This window comes from Pituophis catenifer, unplaced genomic scaffold, assembly GCF_029215685.1.
Source record: "Pituophis catenifer annectens isolate HBS135680 unplaced genomic scaffold, rPitCat1.0.hap2 SCAF_7, whole genome shotgun sequence".
Lineage (NCBI taxonomy): Eukaryota > Metazoa > Chordata > Lepidosauria > Squamata > Colubridae > Pituophis > Pituophis catenifer.
The window spans coordinates 1433189-1457425 of NW_027256887.1; the positions used below are offsets into that span (position 1 = coordinate 1433189).

General features: G+C 41.8%; 2 protein-coding genes across 2 annotated transcripts; one reads left to right on the plus strand and one right to left on the minus strand.

Annotated features, from left to right (window-relative positions):
• Positions 1-330: 330 nt before the first annotated feature.
• On the minus strand, positions 331-15575 carry HSPA14 (heat shock protein family A (Hsp70) member 14). Its single transcript, XM_070946956.1, has 14 exons — positions 15512-15575; positions 13727-13807; positions 13559-13641; positions 12867-12915; positions 11824-11917; positions 11638-11728; positions 10548-10652; positions 9574-9735; positions 7666-7821; positions 6231-6333; positions 4439-4651; positions 2854-3027; positions 1970-2037; positions 331-669 (listed from the first exon to the last, which is right to left on the minus strand). The coding sequence occupies exons 1-14, from the start codon at positions 15566-15568 to the stop codon at positions 591-593; spliced, it is 1515 nt and encodes a 504-aa protein (XP_070803057.1). The 5' UTR covers positions 15569-15575; the 3' UTR covers positions 331-590.
• Positions 15576-15703: 128 nt separating this feature from the next.
• CDNF (cerebral dopamine neurotrophic factor) lies at positions 15704-23753 on the plus strand. The gene is made up of 4 exons (XM_070947037.1): positions 15704-15905; positions 19372-19499; positions 19879-20020; positions 22129-23753. The coding sequence occupies exons 1-4, from the start codon at positions 15791-15793 to the stop codon at positions 22305-22307; spliced, it is 564 nt and encodes a 187-aa protein (XP_070803138.1). The 5' UTR covers positions 15704-15790; the 3' UTR covers positions 22308-23753.
• Positions 23754-24237: the final 484 nt, after the last annotated feature.

Here is a 24237-nt window from a genome sequence, read left to right on the forward strand (position 1 = left end):
TTTTTTTTTTTGTTTCCGTATCTTTCCTAAGGAAGGCTCATGTCCTATTATTATATTAAAGTCAGACTGAACAAGCTCCCAGAACTGTACCTACATAAAAGGGATGGATTGTTAAATTTATGATGGAAGGGATTATTATGCTTATGCATAACCTTTTAACATACCGTACCAAGGACTTAATCGTGCCAAAACCAACATACGCAAACATCATTAACAACGGGTGTGCGTTATCCGTTCAGCCCATCCTCGTGACTCCAGGTCACTCAGAATTTCTCGTCAGCCGTTTTCAGGTGCCAACGGAAGCCCATCTGCTAAAAAAGCTTTTAACGGTTTTATGATGTCTATAAAAAGATAAGGTTTATTATTCACAAGTAACAGAATAGATTCTCCAATGTACACGGTTCACAAACCGAGATGAAGCCAATTGGCCTTTTAAGGGTTTTGTAGGCAGGGCTCCTCCTTCTCCCTTCAACGTTTGACAGTTCATGGCGGAGACGCCCAGCTGTGACCGGTGGCCTCTGAAGGAGGAAACCTTTCGCTCGTCTTCAAAGCTGCCTATGGGAAGATTTCCTGTAGCTGAGAAAATGGGCCTAGGAGGCCACTTCCACAGTGACGGCTTCGGATTTTCCGCTGTCTTCGTCTGTGCAGGTTACATGTAATGATCCGTCCCTGAGAAAAGAAAAATAAATTTTTATCCTCTATTCCTAAACATTTAGATCAGGGGGTGTCCCAACTTTGCCCACTTCAAGGCCTGTCCCAGAACTCCCTAGCCAGCAATGCATGAATGGAACGTTTTATGTTGATCCGCACACAATTTCTGTCGCCAAGATCTAAATCAGGGGTGTCCAATTCTTGGCACTTTGGATGTCGACTCCCAGAATTCCCCAGCAATGCACCGTTGGCTGGGAAATTCTGGGAGTTGAAGTCCACAGGTCTTAAAAGTGGCGAAGGTTGGACACCCCTGATATAGGGGTTAGCGACAAAAATGGTGTGTGGATCAGCATAAAATGTTTAATAATAACTTTATTGTCATTATACGTGTATACACAGCATACCCATACAACGAAATTCACTTAACACCCAGAGACCAAGCCCAACACACATGACAATCCCCAAACACACTCCCACCCACCACAAATTCCCCACCCCTAAAACACTCAAAACATCCACACAGCAGACCAAGTAATGCTGTCCAACAGCTCACAGATGGTGGCCCTTTAGTTCATGGCTGAGTGCAATTATAGCTCTGGGATAAAAACTATTCAGAAGACGTGTTGAACTCAGAGGTCCCAGAAATTGGTGTAAGAGGGATTAAAGAAGGACATTTATGTTCTATATCACACACACACACACACACACACATGTGTATGTATGTATGTATGTATATGTTAATTCAGGAAGGGCTTTGTTCTTACTCATTTCTTTCTTGGCTTGTAGCTTACGAGCAACAGTCTCCTAGCAACTGTTCTTCCATGCAAGGATGCTGCCGCTGAAAGTAGGCCCACCAGAGATAGTTCTCCAGTTACAACAAGCCATTTAATGACGGTTCCCAGTCAAAACAGCCATAAAATAAAAGCTTTATGGCCCCTGAAACACTTCTGGGCTGTTGTACAATATGGCACTGTTCTCCTCCCCTCTCCCCCAGTCTCACAGCCCCATTTCAGGTGCCGGCCAACCTGTTAGCATTTACAACTGGTGGTTGCCATGTGCCCCTGTGATCAGCTTCCAGTCTGGGTATCCCTCTTGCCTCTCCACAGGGGAGGAGAACGGCCGTTGAAAATGGGAGAAGTGAAATTTGAACAGGAAAATTAGAACTGCCCCACAAATGTCCTTTCCAGTGTCTATAATAAATATTTAGAATCTGGTTATCTTCCCCCACAAAATATGTCAACATGAAAGTTATCATATGGTAAATCCCGTAAGTACTCGTGGTTCTGACCCAAAGAATTAAGATTTTCGTTTCCAGTACCTCTTCATTGTAAGGATAGTTGATATATGATGCAGACCTTCTTTGACGTCTAAATCCTGGAGTACGATCTGTTGTTAAAAAAAAAAAAAAAGCAACCACAAATATATCATTCAGCTGCAACGAAGTTTTGAAATCACTGTTAGGGAAATATTCTAAGGTTGAGGTTTGCTTTAATCCTCTACTTGGACTAAATGATAAAGCACATCAATTCTTTTCACAGAGATTTTAAGATCAACATTAATGGAACTTCAGCACCTGATGCTAGAAAATTCCACTTTTTCTTTTTTTAACTTGGGAGATTTGAGAAGTTAAAGAGTCAAATCTTATCAGGAAAGTATGGGATGCATAGCAAACTGTTAAAAAAATCCTCTAAATTCCTAAAAAAAAAAAACCAAATCAGGCTATTTTTTCTCCCAAAAGATGTATTTCAGTGGAAATCCCTTTTCCCTAAAGTAGAAAAACAGCCTTCACTTTAACTCCTGCCTTCTCCCTGTGATATTACAAGATTGCAATCCTTTAAAAGGAAACCTCTGCAACTAAACCCTAATCACTAATGCTGAAATGTAAATTAATTTGAAGGAACCAAGCATGATATTTTTTTTTGTATAGAATAGTTTTGAAAAGTGCCTATTTCCTGAGCAAATTTTTTTTGGTCATCCTAAATTGGGCCTTTTATGCCAGATTCTGCTCCATGGATCTCAGGTTTCTAGCAAAATAAATAAATAAATATCCAAACATGAAGCTTGCTCGTTTCTGACAGACTCGATCAAAAAAAAAATATTCATAGCCTGTAATGTTGAAGGGAGCTTCACCGAAAACAAACATTTCCTTCTGAGCAGATATAAAATTGCGCTGTAAAAATTAACATGCTTTTCTTTCTCTACCTGTGCAAATCTGTCGTCTTCTTGTACGGGGCCTTTTTCCAGAGACTCATACAATTCCAGGCAGACGGAGGAAATTTCTCCTGGGGCCTCCAGTGTGTGTTGCCTTCGAGCTGGCAAAGGAGTTCCTGACGGTAACACCACCAGGAATTTGTCAGTCCCCGACTGGTCCAATGCCTGGAAATAAATAAATAAATTTAAAAAAAAAGTCTTGCAGAAGTTTTACTCATTTCGAGTGAACCTCTCCCAACAGACGCAGCAGGAGTAGCAACCCAGCTAACCTTGGCCCAATCTTTCTCGCGGGAGAAATCATTGAAGAGTAAAAAAAAAAAAAAATTCTAGAAGGCAACAGTGGCCAAATTCTGTATTTCTGCCAACTTCAGCATCTATGACAGAGGTCTTCAAACTTGGCAGCTTTAAGACTTGTGGACTTCAACTCCCAGAACTCCCAGAATAGCTGGCTAAAGAATGCTGGGAGTTGAAGTCCACAAGTCTTAAAGCTGCCAAGTTTGGGAACCCCTGATCTATGAGGTTGTCAAGAACTGAACAACATGAGTTTACTAAATTTTATTTAATTATTAAAAAGGAGGTAAAATAGTGTATATATACACACTAGAACCCATAACTTCTACATGAAACAGAGCCTGAAGATGACAGGGTTGTGAGCCTGTCGAAACGTTGCTTTAAGAAAAACTTTTAAAGTCACTGGTAGGATTTTAGCTGAGGTTTTAAAGGACCTTGCAGAGTGCTCTGTAAGGATTTTTAGAAGATTGTAAGCTGGGATTTTAACCAGGATTTTAAATATTTTAACCAACTTATTTATAATGACGCGGGAAAACACCCGAGATTTTAATTTTTTGCATATTATCTATCTATCTATCTATCTATCTATCTATCTATCTATCTATCTATCTACATACATGTACATATATATATATATGCTGATTTGTGACACAATGATTTGAGATTCTGCCCCCGTTCCTTGGAGGAAACTGAATCAATTAACACCTCCCACCTTAGTTTTTCCCTCTTATTCGAATTGGCACAAAAAGTGAATGACACCTCCTTTCTCCATCTGTCCCAACAAAGCAGATGCCAGTCTGGTTCTCTGCTTCCCAGCAGTCGCTTCAGAGATGACCACCGTGCAAGCAGCTGAATGAATGCACGTTAATCCCACTGTCCTTTATTGCAACGTTGCTTAGTTTTTCTGATTTCCTGTTCAGAATATTTTGTGCTATGATGGTGCCTATCTTTTCATCCTAACGGTTTTCGAACAGTTATTTAATTTTGGTTAGTGAGCAGCGTGGTGGCCTAGAGGTAAAAACCCTCGCCTCACAATCGGGAAGTTGTGAGTTCGATCCTAGGTAGCGGCAGATATTTCTCTCTGCTGAGTGCAAAGGGAAAATATTTGCTGTGTACTCCGCGTAGGCATCAGGAAGGGCATCTGGCCAGTAAACGCTCAGCTCCACCCAGTCGCCCCGACTCTACTCCGAGTTAAGGGATTCACAGGGCCATTAAAAGAAAAATAATAATTTTGGTCAGCAAGTTAGGGATGTCACATTCGCAGGCATCTCTGTAACCATCTTACCTTGACTAATATGTCCTTGGCGGAACATTCAACGGACAGCATGTCGTCCTCCGAAAAAATCTCTCTTCCAAGCAAGATTCCTGCTTCTATGGCCGCTCCGATGGGGATGACCTCATCGGGAGGGATGGAGTTTAGCAAGTCAACATTAGGGAAAAGTTCTCTGATCATTTGCTGCAGTTTTGGAATACGGGCTGATCCGCCACACAGAACCACCTAGAAGGCGAGTGAAGCGGGTTTTAAGGACACAAACGTTGAGTGGGAATGAGTTGTTAGACAAATAGAGCCTGCTTGGTCTAGTGATGAAAGCACCAGGCTAGAAACTAGGAGGCTGGGAGTTCTAGTCCTGCCCAACTGGCTGCACAAGGCCAGCTGGGGGAACCTTGGGCCAGTCACACTCTTTCAACCCTAGGAAACAAGCAATGCCAAACCAGAATGGGACAACTGGCTGCGGCCAACTCACTGTTACCACAGGATAATTCATCACAGGGCAATTCAATAGTTCAAACTAATTTTTTAAAATATATTTTATTTTTTATCATTCATATTTTCATTCTGTCCCTCCTTTGGCATTCTTTCTTAAATGATTCTATTCCACCATTTCTTTGATATTGGTGTTAAGTCTCGTCCCGTGGTGAGTTGGTCACGGCAAGGTATCTTTGCAGTCAGGTGGCCGTGGCGAATTGGCTTACTTTGCTGCCACCTAGTGTTTTTCTAGATTTCTGCAATGCTGATACTATCGTGCAGCCATAAACATAACTAGCCCATTTGCCAAGATATAAATAAGTAAGATTAAGTGATGATGTAACTAGCATCAAAACGAAACACTCATCTTGTAAATCATGCTGTCTCACCCAGACAATTGTGCAGGTTATTGTTTGAACGTTTTATTCAATATTGTAATGTTCCTTGTTCTACAGGCAGTCCTCAACCTATGGCCATTTGTTCAACAACCGTTCAAAGTTACGACGGTGCTGAAAAAAAAAGGGACTTAACAACCGGTCCTCGCACCGATGCAGCTTCCCCATGATCAAAATCCAGGTGTTTTTTGACACAGATATACAACCACTAGAGCAGTGTTTCTCAACCTTGGTAGCTTGAAGATGGGTGGACTTCAACTCCCAGAATCCTCCAGCCAGCGCTGCCGGTTGGGGGATTCTGGGGGTTGAAGTCCACCCATCTTCAAGCTTCCAAGGTTGAGAAACACTGCACTAGAGCATCCAAGGTTTATAGGGCTAAATTAAATTAAATTAAATTACCATCTGCGACTTTCTCTGGGCTCCTGACAAGCGAAGGGATTGGGGCGAGCTGGATTTGCTTAACGAATATGGGATTCGCTTAACAACTGAAGCAAACAGCCTCTCCCCCGCCAAAAAAATCGGGAGTGACTCACTTAATGACCGCATCGCTTAGCGACAGAGGTCCCGGTCCCAATTATGGTCATAAGTCGAGGACTACCTGTAATGACATTCGCAGATTCACAAGGACAAATCCCTATATCGGCCTCTCATTTCAAGACTGTACATTTTATAGTCATTTATGCACAACATGGTTTGAACTCTGCAAACACTGTCCTTGTTCTGACATCGGTTCTCAATCTGAAACCCCTGGGTGTATCCATTCTGGAACAAGCGTTATGTCTAAAAGCTTCTTTTCCCGTTGATATTAAATTCTAGTTTATATTAAGCCAGGATTCCTCATTACATCTACACCAAGAACACCCCCACTTCCCTATACCCGTCAAGACCTAGAAATCAAATGAGAGGAAAAAAGGTGAATAAAAGGACACCCTTACCTTGCTAATATCATCCGTTCCGAGTCCCACTTGTTCCAACAGTTTTTTGATTGCTTCAATGCTCTTAGCAAAAAGTGCAGAACAAATAAGTTCAAATCTGGCTCTGTTGTATAATAAGAAATAAACATTTTATTAGTCTGTCGACTTTGCACGCTTTCTCTTCACGCTGTGGTGGAGTGTAGTCTGGATTCCCCGTGTTGTGGTCCGCCAGCAGCCTGCGGAGCTGGCAGCGGAGTCGGACAGCGATGAGACTGAGGAAGAAGATGGGCCAGTCCTGGAGTTAGGGGAAGGCCCGGATGAGGGCTCTGCGTCGGAGGCAGAGATGGGGTCAGGGCCATCGGGGAGTGATGTGCGGACTCCGGAGCCTCCAGAGGCTGACAGTAGAGAGGCAGAGGAACAGAAGGAGCCTGTTCCTAGTGCACGCATGAGAAGAGCTGCCAGAAGGCAGGAGCAGCTACAGCAAAGAGGACGACTCAAGAGTAAGGCCAAGAGATGATTGGCCCCTCCCATAAGGCTTAAAAGACCAGCAATGGCTCTTGGAAAACAACGTTGAGAGAACTGCTTCATGTTTCACTGTATTCATTTCTTGTCGGCGTCTTCTGCTTCTGAACATTTTTACCAAGAAAAGCCTTTGGCAATTATCCCAAGGTTGGTGATAAGCTGAGGGATGGTGTTTTGAAGAATTTGCTTTTAATTTGGACTACGCTGAGAATGAGTTAATTCTCAGCTGTTCTAATAAAGTCTGTTTTCAAACTGTTTGTATTTAATACTAACTACTTGGGCCTGGGTCACAACACCCAGGAGGGAGGGGGGGGACTCCTTCCCAGAGGGGAAGAAAGAGGCAGCCAAGTCTGGAATGTCCGGCGGGCAGGAAGAGGGAGAAGATGGCTCCTCTCTAGCAATTCACAGAGTGTATCTATAGTTAGGCAGAGAATTGTCTTAGTCTGGCAAGATTCTGTCTGTAGGAGAACAACAATAAAGAAACTGCTCAGAAATAACTCCACATGTCATCTTTGGGACCCAAGACATGCATATTATTTATTGTTTATTTTATCTTAACTGCTAAGTGTTCTTTCAATGTTCAACAGTCTAGAAATGTCATTAATAATGTGACCCATCTGCAGGGGATGAGTTATGTGCCCATTTTCTGCAGGATCTACTGTTGAAAAATAGGAATATGCAAACTGCTTTAAATAATTGAAGAGTTTTGAGCTTCAAAGACATGTTCTGAGCGCAACACAGCCTTTCCTGACAATTCACCAAATGCCCAAATTTGAAATAGCTGTTTCTAGCTCAAAACGTAAACGAGGTAATTGGAAGGGCCTGCTTTGAATGTTTACAAGCATCAAATTGAAGGAGTTTTACAGGAAGTGCCAGTTGACAAGCTCCCTAGATGAAAATAAAGAAAAGAGGCTTGAAAATATTGAATCGTTACCTGGAAACGTTGCAGTCAAAATCCATCCCATCGTAGAGAGAGTCAACAAAACAATTTGCGGTTCCCAAGGTCGACAAGGAATGTTTTGCCACTTCGGCACTGTTCATTAACTTCATCATAGCCCTGGGATTTCCTCTCACATCGTTTCTATAACATCTGGGGGGTTTTTTTAGAAAAAAAAATCAGTTATTAATCACAACAAAACATAGAGTTAAGCCAGCCACTGTTTATCCTGGATGTTTGAGGGAGATGGGCAGTTCAGAAATGCAAAATAATAATAAATAAAATAAAATAAAATAAAAAATAAAAATAAAATGTTACTTTGGTTCCAATCATTCCCTAATGTTCTATATAAACAAATTAAATATGATTCTGATATTAAAAGTTAAATAAGTATATTTGTGTAGGTTCCTCAAGATGTACAAAGAAAGTCAAATATTAAGGACTGAAAAATTTCAAATTATCTGTAACTGTGCTCCTTAGACAGACAGTTTAATAGAGGTAGTTAATAAAGCTATAAAAAATGTTTAGCATTCTCAGGGAGATGCACTTTACAAATGACAGGCTCTTTCAAAAGCCTAAAATGGAACAAAGGGTCTTTCGTTCTCTCCTGCTGAGACCATTAAACTTATTTTTAGCTGACTTGAATGACAACAGATGTCCGATGTGGCCAGTTTTGCTGATAATGGTTCAGTGTATAAAAACTTTATTGAATTTTTGTCACACCTTCCATTCAGGATTTCAAGGTGGCATATATCACATATCATGAATGGTTTCAGAATTGGGTATGTCTAATCTAATGAAAAGGACGACTAGGGGTGACATGAGAGCAGTCTTCCAGTATCTCAGGGGTTGCCACAAAGAAGAGGGGATCAAGCTATTCTCCAAAGCACCTGAAGGCAGGACAAGAAGCAATGGGTAATCAAGGAGAGAAGCAACCTGGAACTAAAGAGAAACTTCCTAACAGTTAGAACAATTAATCAGTGGAACAACTTGCCTGCAGATGTTGTGAATGCCCCAACACTAGAAATTTTTAGGAAGAGACTGGACAACTATTTGTCTGAAATGGTATAGGGTCTCCTGACATAGCAGGGGGTTGGACTAGAAGACCTCCAAGGTCCCTTCCAACTCTGTTACTGTGTTGTTATATATACAGTAGTGGCCAAAATTGTGGAAACCTTTTGGGAAAAGTGTATTTTTGAGGTTTGATGGCTAATAACACTTTTTTTTTTTGAATTTCAAGATAATCCTATTCCACTGCTGGAATGGCCTGGAAATAGCCCAGACCTTAACCCAAGTGAAAATCTATGGAGCCGACTAAAGAAACTTGTTAGTCAGAAGCGACCCAGCAATAAACCCAGTTAATAAAAGCCATCATTTAATCTTGGTTTCACATGATAACAGCTGCAGAGCTAAAAGACTTGGTTCCCTCCATGGGAAGACGTTGTAAGGCCGTCATTCATGCTAAAGGTTACCCAACTAAGGATTAACTGAAATGGAGATAATTTTTGTACATCACATTTTTTCTATGATCATTTTTGTATATTTCGTTTTTTCTACGTGTTTCATTTTCTTCTTTATACTGTAACTGCTATTCTAATAGCAAATCCTTCCTAAAACTTATGGCATTACATTGTTGATTAAATTATCTTTCCTTTGATATATAATTTTATGGTACTACTCAAAAAAAAAAGTGGTGTTCTTAGCTAGTTTTAGAAAATACATTTTTCCCAAAAGGTTCCCACAATTTTGGCCCCTGCTGTAGCATTCTCTCTCCTAGGTTGAGCTGAGAGTACATTACCAATGATCTTGCACAGCTGAGGGCAGACTGCACTCTCAGTTTCCACATTCCTAGCCTGACACAGTAACTGCTAAAGCAAACATCGCTCTAGATTTTTGAGCATTTACCTGCGAAATTCCGAAGCCAAGTGTTGCGCCAATGCTTCCGTGAAACAGGTGCCGCCTATGCTGTCATCGGTTGTGGTAGAAAGCACACGATAGAGCCCGCTGTTGACTTCTATGACCGTGATGGAAAGCGAAGCGCCTCCAAGTTTATACACCAGCACGTTGCTTCCATTTGCAAAACATAAATGAAAAATCTTTTTTTTTCCCTCAAAGTCTTTAGAGTAGAATAGAACAGAATAATAGACGAAGAGAAGAGAAGAGGAGAGGAGAGGAGAGGAGAGGAGAGGAGAGGAGAGGAGAGGAGAGGAGAGGAGAGGAGAGGAGAGGAGAGGAGAGGAGAAGAGAAGAGAAGAGAAGAGAAGAGAAGAGAAGAGAAGAGAAGAGAAGAGAAGAGAAGAGAAGAGAAGAGAAGAGAAGAGAAGAGAAGAGAAGAGAAGAGAAGAGAAGGTGGGGAAATAAGAGTAGGAGAGAAGGTTAGATAGGGAGGAAGAAAAGAGGACGGGGAGAAAGGAAGGGGAAGTAGAAAAGGAGAGGAGGGAAGAAGAAGGTAGGAAGGATAAAAAGAAGGGAGGGAGAGGAAAGAGAAGAAAGATTGCTGTAAAACAAAAAAGATGAAATGGAAGAAAGGCAACCCCGAACATCTTTAAATGTATTAGGATAAAGAATAAACTATCAAAAAATTAAATTAAATTAATTAAAAATGGAGAAATTAGAACTTGAGGGCGAAAGGAGATGTTGTTTATATAAATAAGAATAGAAATATTAAGATATGTTTAAAAAATATGGAAAAAGAATATTTTGGCAGAAATTGTAACTAAGTAAAATGTATTTGGATATGACAAAATTGTATATGATATGATATGGTCAATACTCTGTTTCATAAAATATGTAGGTGTGTTTGTGAGGAAAAAAAAATAATAAAAAAACTTGATTCAGAAAAAAACAAAAATCCCCGTAGCTGAGAAACCCTTAATCACCTTTTTCCACTGGGAGAATCTTGTCCGATTCCGTAAGCAAGCAGAGCAGCCGATGGTTCGTGAATTAGTCGAAGAACATTAAGTCCAGCACCTTTAGCAGCTTCTCTGTAACAAACATGACTCCAGAAATCAGATAGAACCCCAACAGCCTTTTTCCCCCATAAAAAAACCCCAGGATGCTTCTTGTATGTTATCCTAGGTAAATCTAAACCAGTGATTCCCATTCTTGTCAACTTCTAGATGTATAAATGTCATCTTTGTAATTAATGGGTGAGTGGAGGGATCCTGTACATTTAATAAAACAAAAAAATGATAAAACTTCCAGAATTTTACAACTCAGCCATGGAAACAGCAGGCGGTTTAAGAGTTCACAGAGTTTCAAGTTACCAAGATTAGAAAACTATTTTTGAACCATTCCAGATATAAGTTGTCTTACACCCACGCTGCAATAATATTGAAGTAACCGAGTATTTTATTTTGTTAAGTTACACCAATATGTAAAAGAAAAAGAGGGGGGTTGCAGGAAATTAACATTTATATTCACTCCTGCATCAAATTCAGGACATTTCAAATTTGCACCTACTTTCAATATATTTGTATTTCAGTAATGCGATAACCACTATGATAGCAGCAGTATTTAAACGCCAAATACAGAGAGGAATTCTTTTAGCAACAGATGAAAATGCGAATTGGTGTTTGAACGCAGTTTCAGTATTTGAAAGGGATAACCCAGCATACATTTTAAAACAGTTTTTGTGTGAGTGTCTTTCTTAGAAAAAAACATATCCTAGAGGAAAAACAGGAACAGGGTAGCTTGTACTGGTAAAATTGGTAAAAGATAACTAAAATTTCTTCTAGTTTGGCTTGTTTTTCCCATGAAAAAATTCAAGATGATCTGTCACTGTTTATTTGTGACTTTTCTCTTCCGAAAGATGCGAACAAGGCAACAGCCAGAGAAACCAAAGTGTGACATTTTGTGTGACTGATGAGCCGGGGTTTCAAAAGGAGGTCTGATCCAGGCAAAACTCCCTGACCATAGGATCTGACCTCTATGAACTCCAGAAACTGCATTTAGGGGAACCAGACTCACCCAAGAACTCTTTTCTGCGTCTCCCCAAAATCGAAAGGCACGGTAATCACGGTGTCATTCACATCCGAACCCAATGCGAATTGAGCCGTTTCTAGAGAAACATATAACGACGTACCGTAATTCATAAAAGCTGTTTCATTTCCCAGAATTTAGCATTCCCCCCCCCCCCCAACCTGAATACCGTACCTTTCATTTTCCTGAAGATTAACTTTGCAACATCTTCTGGAGAAACAAATTTGCCCTCTATCTCGTAAGTAAGTTTTCCGTTCTTTTCGGTGACCTACGGACAAATCAACCCCAAGTATTTCTTAGGTTAGTTGAACTATGAGAGAAGATTTTCAATGAGCACCCCCCATGTTTTGCTTAAGAAAACATTCAAGCATTTCTGATCCACCCACAATGCCATTTAGTTTATATTAAAAAGAAATTAAGAAGTCATTTTACAGGGGCCTTTCTATACCAGCACCTCCGAATGTTGTTGGCTACATGGCTAAGAATGGAGGAAACTGAAGTCCAGCTGATGGTTGATTAGCTGGACCACAGCAAACATGTGAAAAAATCTAAAAATATCACTACTCCCACAAAACAAAAAATTAAGCATTCTTCTGACAATTTTGCAACTTAATCTCAGTGCATTATTATTTTTTTTTACCATAAGCATCTTGTTGATTTAAGAATGTTGTACAGCAATAGCTAAATATAACATTTTCTGATCGTTAGAACAATTAATCCGTGGAACGGCTTGTCTGCAGAAGTTGTGGATACTCCAAAACTGGAAATCTTTAAAAAAAGATTGGATAACAATCTATCTGAAAGAGTGTAGGTGTTCCTGCCTGAGCAGGGGGTTGGACTAGAAGACCTCCAAGGACCCTGCCAACTCTGTTATTTAACACCTGCGTTAGGGAAGCTTACGATTATTTACATTCTATCAAACTTCTGAAATTAAGAAATCAGGTTTGTTTTGTTTAACTTTGTTCTTTTGATGTGCTAATTCACTAGGCCTTACTCTGAATGCTTTTTTTCCCCTGGAACATCAATCAGATTGAAAAAATAAAAAGGGAAAATATTGCTCTGGCATATCCTTAGGAGCTTCTTGGAGAAGTGAAACGTCTTCAAGGGAAAAAACCAAGGAAGTCCAGTTGCCTTGTGGGAAAAAAAAGCACCTTTGGGACACAAATTCATACATTTTCCCTATAGGGAAAAAAATGGCAAAGCATGCCCTCACTTACTGAACATTTACTTTCTGCAATATATTTTTCCGCTTGTGGGTCTCCAGAGCTGAGAAAACAAGCAAAATTAGAAGGTACTTTAAAAATATTAAAACTTAAAACAAGCAAACAAAACAGTACATTGTTTGTTTTCATTGAATGGGAGTCAAGTTTCATGAATTCAACTTTCACTCCTGATTTAAGCAGTATAATTTCTGTACATCTTTAAATGACGGGGAAGAAAAATAGATGAAAAATACAAATTAACCTCAGCTACTTTCTTAAACAACAGCGCTGAGACTTGAGTTTACAAATACAGCCAAAACAGACCAGTCAATAATTACATTTTTTTAAAAAAAAATTTTTAATTTGATTTATATGCCGCCCTTCTCCGAAGACTCAGGGCGGCTTACAATGTGCTCAGCAATAGCCTTCATCCTTTTGTATATTTTATACAAAGTCAGCTTATTGCCCCCACAACTGGGTCCTCATTTCACCTACCTTAGAAAGGATGGAAGGCTGAGTCAACCTTGAGCCTTGGAGAGATTCGAACCCTGCAGTAATTGCAGGCAGCTGGTCTTAATAAGCTTAATAACAGGGTGCCTTAAACCCCTGTACTACCAAGGCTCTTTAAAAGGTAACCATTTATTCAGATGCACGCTAATGGAGTACACAGTAAGCTTTTAGAGGATATTTTATGGCATAATTCATACCTTCTTCCAAGAATCTGTTTCACTTTCACTACAGTATTTGAGAGATTTCTGACCCGGTTTTGTTTCGCTGCCAGACCAACGATCTAAGAAAAGCATTTAAGAGGGTTTTTTTAGGAAAAAAAAGTTACATAACTTTGGCTCAAAATGTTTTTAAAAAAAGAAATTTACCTCTTCCTTTTCAGAGAAGGCAACAACAGCAGGAGTTACTCGGTCCCCAGCGTCATTAGCCACAACATCTGCACGGCCATCCTATAACATACAAGCACACTTACTAAGACTTATGTTTAATCAAGGTCCTTATGTTTTGTAAGGTTAAAAAGGAAAGCTCAGTGATAGAGCCAGGTTTTATTATTATTATTTTAGAAGAAGAAGGTATAAGACCACAAATTTAAATCTCTGTTCAAAAAGATACCAGTGACTGATCTTCTTTACTTTGGTAGGGAGAAAAAAATAAACAGAAATCCTTACAAACCAATGTGATTCAAACTTAATAAATCAATTTTACAATTCAATCAGTACAAGTATCTGAAATAAACTCAATGAGTTCAGATACAGCAAGGTAGCATCCAATATTCGCTCTTTGTGGATCGTAACAAACTATAGTTAGTTAACTATTAAGAGGCTGTTTTATAACAAATGGGATTATTTTTTCCCCTGGAAGGCGTATTACACACAGTTCTCAAGAAACCCCCTTCAGAAATCAATATTATTTTTTTCCTAATTTTACTTTATTTTTTAATTATTTTTTCCTAATATTGGCCTAATTTTAACTTCATCAGATAAGCCGCCTTCGAGGTACTGAAGGATGAAAGGAAAGCAGCTCCCACATCAAAAGCTTGGAAAACTTTCCAGGCTCATTAAAACCCCATTAAAAATAAGCAGCCCTTCCCTAAAAAAAGCTGACTGGCATTACAATCCATCTATCTCCCAGGGACAGACAGCGCAGAACAGTTTATGAGTTGCCCTTTTATGGCTTTTCTGCTTTTGATTTAATATATATATATATATATTTGGTGAACTGCTCCCATTTTTGCAACTCTTCCTATATATACGCACACATACATATATACATACACACACATATACATACATACATATATATATGTAGGTCTTTGGTTATTCGGGTTTTCTCCCGCGTAAAATTGGAAGTGTCTTGGCGACGTTTCGACAAAGTCTCATTTGTCATCTTCAGGCTGGTGTTTTCGGCTTCATGCTTCTAGGAGCAATGTGTGATCGCAGCTGTTTCTTCCTTTTAACTGCCAGTTAACTGCGATCTCACATTGCTCCTAGAAGCACGAAGCCAAAAACACCAGCCTGAAGATGACAAATGAGACTTCGTCGAAACGTCGCCAAGACACTTCCAATTTTACGCAGGAGAAAACTCGAATAACCAAAAACCTACATACAAACATATATTAATTATAAGGAAGAGTTGCAAAAATGAGAGCAATTCACCAACGTGGTGCAACTTACAACCCCACCCAAAAAAACCACAATTGCAAAAAATAAAACCCCAATTTTTTTTTGCAACCTCCCCCAAACCTTTTGCATTAGACCTCCTGAGTCTAATTCAAGCCCCCAGCCCCAGCTTCAACATGCAACCTCCCCCCATTTGCAAAAAAAAAAAAAAAAAAAAAAACCTCCTTGAAAGCAGAAAGCTAGCATCTCAGCCTAAGCCTTCTCTATAACCCTGCCTTCTTTTTGCAAATGAGCCCCCCCCCACTGACTTTGATGCAGGAGAGCCATGGACCCCCCCCAGGAGAAAGACGCCCCCCAGCCCTCCCCTCTCCCTGCCCCCTCGCGTAGAAAGCTAGCATCTCAGGGTCTCTCCGCTCCCAGGACCCTCCTTTTTCTCCCAAGGCAGCTTTTACCCCCGTTTCCTCCCTTTTTAGGGACAAAACGACCCCCCCCCAGTAAAAACCGCCCCCCCACCGCCCTGAGCCCCCTCCTCGCCTTATAAACGGCCGCGCAGGCGCAGCTGCTCCCCAAGTGGATGCCGATCGCCGCCATCTTTGCCGCCCTCGCCTACCCACAATGCACCGGGAGCGCCGCCCCATTATCATCATCATCTTCTCCGCCTCTTCTGTTGGCCCAGGCGCCGCGTGGCCAATCCAAAAAAAGGGCATGCGTGACGTCACTCCACCTAGCAACCGAGGCAGATTTTTCGCTCAGCTGGCCCCGGGCAGCTGCTGGTTGGTCTCTTGCAAGGGAATTGCAATTCTTTTTGCAAGCATGGCGCGTCGCGGGCCGTTGCACGGTTGCATTTTAGCAACCCTGCTGGTGGCGGCGCTCTGTTTAAGCCCCGGGGCTAAGGGGGCGCCTTCTGCCACCGAAGCTCGGTGCGAAGGTGAGGAAGGGTGCATGTGTGTGTGTGTGTTGCAACCCGCGTGCAAAATGAACTCCTTTTCTGCTGCTATATTTAGCCTGTTGTGAATTCCAGCACGGCTTGCTTCCTTGCATACACCTCCGGAGATTCTGAGAAGGAAGACCGGCCGTTTTTGCAAACTGCCTGGAGTTGTGGACTTTTGCATATATTTTTAATTTTTTTTAAAAAAAAAATTAACTTCCCCGACGAAAATCCTCTGCCTTCGCTTCCTTGCACGGTTGCAAATACTGACTCACCTTTCCAGATGTGCTAAGCAGGGTTTTTCAACCTGGGTTCCTTTTTTAAGATGGGTGGACTTCAACTCCCAGAATTCTGGGAGTTGAAATCCAAAAGTCTTTAAAGTTGCCAAGGTTGGGACCCCTCTTCCCCCCCCCCCCCCGTTCTAGGCAGATAAAGAGAGAGAGAGAGAGAGCGACTTAAGAACATTTTTTCACACTTATGACTGCAGCAACCCCCTGGTCACGTGATCAAAATCCAGACCCTTGGCAACGGACTCATATTTATGACAGTCACAACATCCCAGAGTCATTTGATCCCCTTTTGGGAGCTTCTGACGAGCAAAGTCAATGGGGAAGCCAGGTTGACTTATAACAGTCTTAACAACGGCACTGATTCGCTTAACAACTCTGGCAAGAAAGGTCATAAAATGGGACAAAACTCATTTATCTGTATTGCTTAGCAGCAGGAATGTTGAGCCTAATGGAGTACGACTCATGAAAACATTACTTCAGCTTTAATTCGGAAAAACAGCTCACTTTAGTTACAGGAATGGATGCAGGTAAGCCCAGGTGACCCCCGAGGACATTTAACTGGGCATCCCCGACATAAATTAAGGGATATATAATTTAATTTAATTTAATTTAATATTTATATTTATATACCGCCCTTCTCCCGAAGGACTCAGGGCAGTAAACAGCCATAGGTAAAAAACATAGAATACAAAATTTAAAAACAATTTTAAAATATATGAAACAATTTGGCCCGACAGTTAAAATCCCCCATTTAAAATTCAAATTAAAATTACACCATTGGAGAGTTAGGCCAGCCCGCTTGATGAAATAAAAAAGTTTTGAGGGCCCGACGGAAAGTACATATATCTAGAATCATCCGTATCTCCGGGAGGAGCTCGTTCCAGAGGGCAGGTGCTCCCACAGAGAAAGCTCTCCCTTTGGGGGCCGCCAGTCGACATTGTTTGGCCGATGGCACCCGGAGGAGCCCCTCTCTGTGGGAGCGTACTGGCCGGTGGGAGGCTCTCGGTGGCAGAAGGCGGTCTCGTAAATATCCAGGTCCTAAGCCATGGAGCTCTCTAAAGATGGTCACCAACACCTTGAATTGCACCTGGAGGACCACTGGGAGTCAGTGCAGCTCACGCAGGAGAGATGTTACATGGGAACACCATGATGCTCCCATAATCCCCCGCGCGGCCGCATTCTGGACCAGTTGGAGTCTCTGGGTGCTCCTCAAGGGGAGTTCCATGTAGAGAGCGTTACAGTAGTCCAGGCGGGAAGTGACAAGCGCCTGAGTGACTTTGCGTAAGGAGTCCCGATCCAGAAAGCGACGCAACTGGCGAATCAGGCGAACCTGATAAAAAGCCCCCCTGGCCATGGCCGTCACATGTTCTTCTAAAGACAGCTGTGCATCCAGGAGGACACCCAAGTTGCAAGCCCTCTGCGTGGGGGCCAACGACTCGCCCCCAATAGTCAGAGATGGCATCAACTGACTGTATCGGGACGCCGGGAGCCACAGCCACTCGGTCTTGGATGGGTTGAGCTTGAGCGTGTTCCTCCCCATCCATAAGTGGTCTCCCTGTTGCATCCTGAACGTCAGTATACATTTGTGTTTCCTGTACGTGGCATAAAGCCATCGTAACGTTACCAGATTAAGGACAGTCTTGCTTCGAAAATTATTATCACGTGTAGGAAAAGTCCTGTTCTTTATCAGGAGTCACTGAGTTGCTGGTTTTGATTACAGCAAGAATACCCCAAACAGCCATGTCTCCAAATGTACAGTATATCATTTTTTTTTAATTATTTGGAATGCGGGATCAGATTTCAGCCTCTGATGGCAGGAAATTCAAATGTCTAAATATCTAAAATTATCTCGCGGCATTCGCGTAAAGCTTGATCTCACTTTGTGGGATGGGTGAATAAATAATGGCAGATATAACTATATACCCGAGCAAGATTCAAACAGCTTGATGAAAGAGAGAAGCAACCTGGAATTAAAGAGAAACTTCCTAACAGGAAGGGGACAATCAATCAGTGGAACAGCTTTCCACCAGAAATTGTGGTTGCTCCATCACTGGAGGTTTTCAAGAAGAGACCGGACAGCCACTTATCTGAAATAGTAGAGGTTCTCCTGCTTGAGCTGGACTAGAAGATCTCCGAGGTCCCTTCCAGCTCCTATTCTATTCTATTCTATTCTATTCTATTCTATTCTATTCTATTCTATTCTATTCTATTCAAGTCAACAGGACACCAATGCACCTAAAGGTGCTTTTTTCAAAAGGCAACTGGACTTTCTTCGTTTTTCCTTGAAGACGTTTCACTTCTCTTCCAAGAAGCTTCTTCAGTTCTAACTGAACTGAACTCAGAATTGAAGAAGTTTCTTAGATGAGAAGCGAAATGACTTCAAGGAAAAACTTAAGAAAGTCCAGTTGCCGTTTGAAAAAGCACCTTTGGGACAACTGTGACCTGGAGGATGGAGCATCTCCATGGACATAGGCCCCAAATGCCCCAAATTATACTAAAATTATACTAATTATACTAAAAATGCACTTTAAAAGAGCTCCTGGCTGTATAAAATTTGAATATAGGTAGTCCTTGACTTACAACAGTTAGTGACAGTTGAAACGTCATTGAAAAAAGTGACTTATGACTGTTTTTCACACTTAATGACCGTTGTAGCATCTCCATGGAAATGTGATTTACATTCAGATGCTTGACAATTGATTCACATTTATGACAGTTGCAGTGTCCCGGGGTCATGTGATCCTCTTTTGCAACCTCAGTGGAGAAGTCCGATTCACTTAACAACCATGTTACTAACTTAACAGCTGCAGTGATTCACTTAACAACTGTGGCAAGAGAGGTCGTAAAACGGGGCAGAACTCACATAACAAGTGTGGGGGAATGGCCTACGCTTACAGGAGTTTGATATAATAAAACTGCAAGCATATGATAGTGTCTTTTCTATATTTAGACACTGAAAATTCAAGGAAGGAAGGAAGGAAGGAGGCAAGGGAGAGAAGAAGGAAGAAATTTCAACCTAAAATGAGTTTTGAATTTTATTTGCATTTGTTTTCATTTTATGAAATACTAATGAATTCTACCCTTCAAGCTGGAAGGTTTTGGTGATCCATTTGTTTAACTTAACACATTCTGTGCATTATGTGTGTTTACTTTTTCACTTCTTGTTCTTTTTACAGTGTGTCAAGATTTTTTGGAAAGATTCTACAGTTCTTTGAAAGCAAAACATTCTGATTTCTCCATGGCTTCTATAGAGGAGGAATTAATTAAGGCCTGCATGAACGCAAAAGGCAAAGAACACCGCTTGGTATGACCTGCTCTCTTCTTCTTTCCACCAGCTCAGTTTAGATAAAAATGTGTGTCCTTCAAATCCGTTTTGACCTCTAGTAAATTCACCCACACGACCATGCCGTTTACTTTCACAATACTACAGAACCGATTTGCAATTTTTTCCTTCTGGAGTGCATGTGGGTTTTTTACACACTTTTGTCTGAACTTACACCCCCGGTCTGTCTGGTTTTCCTTAGTGGTCCCCTATCCAACTCCTAATGAGACCTATCATCGTGCAGCTTCTAAGTCCTTGAGATAATTTCGTTCAAAGACTTCCGGCTATGAAAACTCAGGGAAGAGAACAAGGGTGCCCTGGTCCCTAACCATTCATTTCGCCTTTGTGTTATTTTTCGTAGTGCTATTACCTTGGGGCCACCGAAGACGCAGCTACCAAGATCCTCACTGAAGTCAGTCGTCCAATGAGTGGTCACATCCCTGTGACCAAAATCTGCGAGAAACTGAAAAAAGCCGATATTCAGATTTGTGAACTCAAACATGGTATGGATGAAATCAACAAATGTAGGACGGTTAAGCCTGTGATTAAGAACCTTCCAGCTCTTGGCACAGTATTTACAACTCGTTTACTCCTCGTGGAAAGGCACTGAGTCTGTGTGTGTGAGAGCAATGGAAAGAGAGAGGGGGGAGAGAAAGAGAGGAAGAGAGAGAGACAAAAGAGAGACAGGGAGAGAGCGATGGAAAGAGAGAGAGGGAGGGAGAAAGAGAAGAAGAGAGAGATGGAAAGAGAGAGAGGAAGAGAGATAGCAATGAGAAAAGAGAGATGGAAAGAGGGCAAGAGAGAAAAAGAGATGGAAAGAGAGAAAGAAAGAAGGAGAGGGAGAGAAGAGAGAAAGAGATGGAAAGAGGGAGAGAGAGAGAAAGGGGAAAAGAGAGATGGAAAGGGAGAGAAGAGAGAGGGAGAGAAAGAGAGATGGAAAGAGAGGGAGAGAGAGAAAAGAGAGATGGAAAGAGGGAGAGAGAAAGAGAGGGAAGGAGAGAAAAGAGAAAGAAAGAGGGAGAGAAAGAGAGAGAGAAAGAGGGAGGGAGGAGGGAGAGAGAGAAGGTAGTGGTTCTACTTATTGTATTAGCAAAATTCTAAACATCTGTACACAGGCCTGTGTCCAAATAGTATCCGTGCCCACATGTTCAGTCCAGAAATATAAACCTAAAGGAACTTTAAGAAGGGAATGCAAGACTGCTTGAGTTGATCTAAAGTTTTCCAGAGGGTTTGGCATTTCCCATTAAGAAGGGTAACCCAACTGCATTCAGAAAAGAAAAACGAGAATGAGAACAATTGGTGAGGCTGTGTGTGTATAGAGTTGTGTTATTAATTATTTCCATATTAGGAGGCACCACATCACTTGAGGTTTTCTGCATTCAAAACCTAGGAATGGAATGAGCCAAGGAGAAACATTTGGGAAGTTGTAAGCTAGTGCAGGGGTCTCCAACCTTGGCAGCTTTAATTTTGGGAATTTTGGGAGTTGAAGTCCGCCAGGCTTAAAGCTGCCAAGGTTGGAGACCCCTGAGCTAGTCAAAGCACAGTGACCAAAAAGCTTTCTTCCCCATTATGCTAAAAGATACAGGTACAAAAAGAATGAGGATGCCAATGAATTCATAAAACAGGATCTCTGCAGCATCTTCTAGCTGACCATAAGGAGGTCGTCAGCATCTTCCAATTCCTTTTGTTTCTCCTCCAACCATTCCATCAGGTTTGCAGTTAGGTGACCTCTGGGAGGGAGGGATGGGTGGGTCACGTCAGGCTCATGATCCCCACCCCTTCCGTCCAGTTCCTGGGTGTGGTCGTGTGGGGCCATCCCTGCAATGGGGGAGAAGGTCTGAATTCCTCAAATTTTGAGAAATCACCATGGAAGGTGGCTCTGTTGCTATGAGGCCTTGTGATCTTCTCTGAACATTTCACTGTTTCTCTCTGCAGCATTCAGAATAAGAAAGTTAGAAGGGACCTTGCAGGTCTTCTAGTCCAACCCCCTCCTCGAGCAGGAGACCCTATATCATTTCAGGCAAATGGTTGTCCAATCTTTTCTTAAAAGCTTCCCGTGATGGAGCACCCACAACTTCTGGAGGCAAATTGTTCCACTGATCAATTGTCCTCACTGTCAGGAAATTCCTTAGTTCTAGGTTGCTTCTCTCCTTGATTAGTTTCCACCCATTGCTTCTTCTCCTGCCTTCAGGTGCTTTGGAGAATAGCTTGACTCCCTCTTCTTTGGGGCAGCCCCTGAGATATTGCAACACTGCTATCATGTCACCCCTAGTCCTTCTTTTCATCAAACTAGACATACCCAGTTCCTGCAACCGTTCTTCCTATGTTTTAGCCTCCAGTCCCCTAATCATCCTTGTTGCTCTTCTCTGCACTCTTTCCAGAGTCTCCACATCTTTTTTGTCTGGCCTTCTGGTTCTCTAGGTTGACCCTCTCTTCTTTGTGACAGACCCTCAAATATTGGAAGACTGCTATCATGTTGCCCCTTTTCATTACACTAGACATATCCAATTCCTGCAACCCTTCTTCATACTTTTTTTGGGTCATCGTAGCAAGTTGGTTTGGTGTATATATGTATTTGTAGATATCTGACTTGGCTTATCTGCTTTTACAGAAAGACAACTTGATTTAACTTCGGTAGATCTATCCAAGATGAGAGTGGCTGAGCTGAAGAAGATCCTGGATAGCTGGGGAGAAGTTTGCAGAGCTTGTGCTGAGAAAACAGATTTTGTGAACCTGATTAAGGAGGTTGCTCCCAAGCATTCTGCTCCTCCTGCTAAAACTGACCTTTGATGGATGCTACTTCCCCTGAATGCTTTCCACACAGCCTTGAGCCTGACTTCACGGTTGGCCTTCATTCACTGAAGAAACTTAGGAAATTGCTCCTAGAACTCCATGGATCTCAGGGACTTCTGCAGCAAAGCAGAAGGAGAAAGAATCCAGTCAATGGACATAATCCGTGACTGGGCGAAAAAAGATTTCTCAGTCATAAAAGCACAGAAAAATAGTAGAATCTTTTTGCAATTGGATTAACGGAACCAGGCTTGAAGGACAGTAGAAGACTGCTGGGGACGGGGATTATTCTCAAAATAAGAAATGCTTTCTCGAGATTTCAATCCCTGCCTCCACTTTGACCGGGTGATCTCTTTGGATCTCAGTCAAGGTGTTCCTCGATTGGTCGAGTCCCCTATTTATTTTCTCCACCCATCCCTGCCAGGAAATATTGATCTTGGTATGTGTGTGTGTGTGTGTATGAGATCAAAATCAGCTAGAAGTCAGAGGGCACGTTACAACACAAATCCTCCTGGCTTTTGGGCAGGTGTTGACCTCACATGCGTGTTTGAAGAGGGCGGAGCTTGCATGGTGTCCCTCCATCTACCACACTGGTGGGATTCACCGGTTATAACAACTGGTTCGCTGCGTGTCCATTTCTGCACATGCTCAATACGATCAAAAATTACTTTCTACTGAATCCAGAGTGAGTAAAACAGCTGAGTCACGGCAATCCGCTCTGCTGCACCTATCAGCTGGGCTTAAAACAAAATAAATATAGGCAGGTTATAGTGCAAGGGTGGGCAGGCAGGCCCAGCTAATTGTCAGAACTACCGGTACGCCTGAACCGGCTGAATCCCACGCCTGATTTACCACCTGGTCAAGGTTGTCCCTTCCCCTCCAGGTGCCCCTGCCAGGAAAACAAAGGCCACCTGCTTTGCCTTCCATGGGAATGTCGTTTGTGTACCGGAAAAAATGCAGCCATCACCACCATGTAAGAGTCCCTTGGACTGGAAGGGGAAACTTGACAGAATCTTTATCAATTTCTCCCTTCTTCAAAGAGAGAGAGAAGAAGGGAGAGAGAAAGATGGTAGAGATGACAGATAGACAGACAAACAGATGGACGGATGGATGATAGGCAGATGATCAGCAGATAGATGATAGAGAAAGAGAGAGAGGATAGGTATATGATAGATAGATAGATAGATAGATAGATAGATAGATAGATAGATAGATAGATAGATAGATAGAGATAGATAAATAGATAGAGATAGATTAGAGATAGAGATAGAAATAGAAATAGAGATACCAGTAGATAGATGATAGGCAGAAAGAAGGAAGGAAGGAAAAAAAGGAAAGAAGGAAGGAAAGAAAGATATGAGGATAGGCACATAGACAGATGGACGGACAGACAGACAGATGATAGAGAAATAGAGATGATAGATACTGTAGATGTGTGTGAGAAAGAGAGAGAGAGGGAGGAGGGGGAGGGAGGGAGATGGCCAACATTTCACCTTTCAACTGCTGACTCTGTCAAAAGAGGAAAAAAGCCTGGATCAGCCTTCTGGGCTGGCAGCCAAGCTGCTCCCTGTGAAACAGCCATTGAAGGCAAAAGGCAGGGAGGGGATTGTGAATTTCTTCAGATCTTTGTCACTGAACATCATCCAAGTTTCCCAACTCTATGAAATCAGGTTCAAAGGGGGAATTTCTTTATTTTCACCCAGTGCTGTGGATTTACCAGCCAATGAAAGAAAAAGCAGACTTGACATTTGCAAATACATTGCAAGAAGAAACTTGGGTCAAAATGGGTTGGTTGATGTATTTGAATTTACTAATGCTGCTTTAAAGGCTTGAATAAATTTTCTGGGTGCTTTTTGTATTCTTCAGTTCAAATGGAAATGGAAATATTAAAATGTCAGTGTTCTCGAGAAAAATTACCTCTGTGGAGAGT

Excerpts from the sequence above, each read along its gene's own strand:
- HSPA14 (XM_070946956.1), bottom strand. The coding sequence starts at position 15,568 with ATGGCGGCGATCGGCATCCACTTGGGGAGCAGCTGCGCCTGCGCGGCC. Across the intron at positions 4,652-6,230 it reads GAACGGATGATATTAGCAAG|GTGGTTCTGTGTGGCGGATC; the intron begins GTAAGGGTGTCC and ends CTCGCCTTCTAG. Across the intron at positions 670-1,969 it reads ACTATCCTTACAATGAAGAG|GGACGGATCATTACATGTAA; the intron begins GTACTGGAAACG and ends TTCTTTTCTCAG.
- CDNF (XM_070947037.1), top strand. The coding sequence starts at position 15,791 with ATGGCGCGTCGCGGGCCGTTGCACGGTTGCATTTTAGCAACCCTGCTG. Across the intron at positions 15,906-19,371 it reads CACCGAAGCTCGGTGCGAAG|TGTGTCAAGATTTTTTGGAA; the intron begins GTGAGGAAGGGT and ends TTCTTTTTACAG. Across the intron at positions 20,021-22,128 it reads GATTTGTGAACTCAAACATG|AAAGACAACTTGATTTAACT; the intron begins GTATGGATGAAA and ends CTGCTTTTACAG.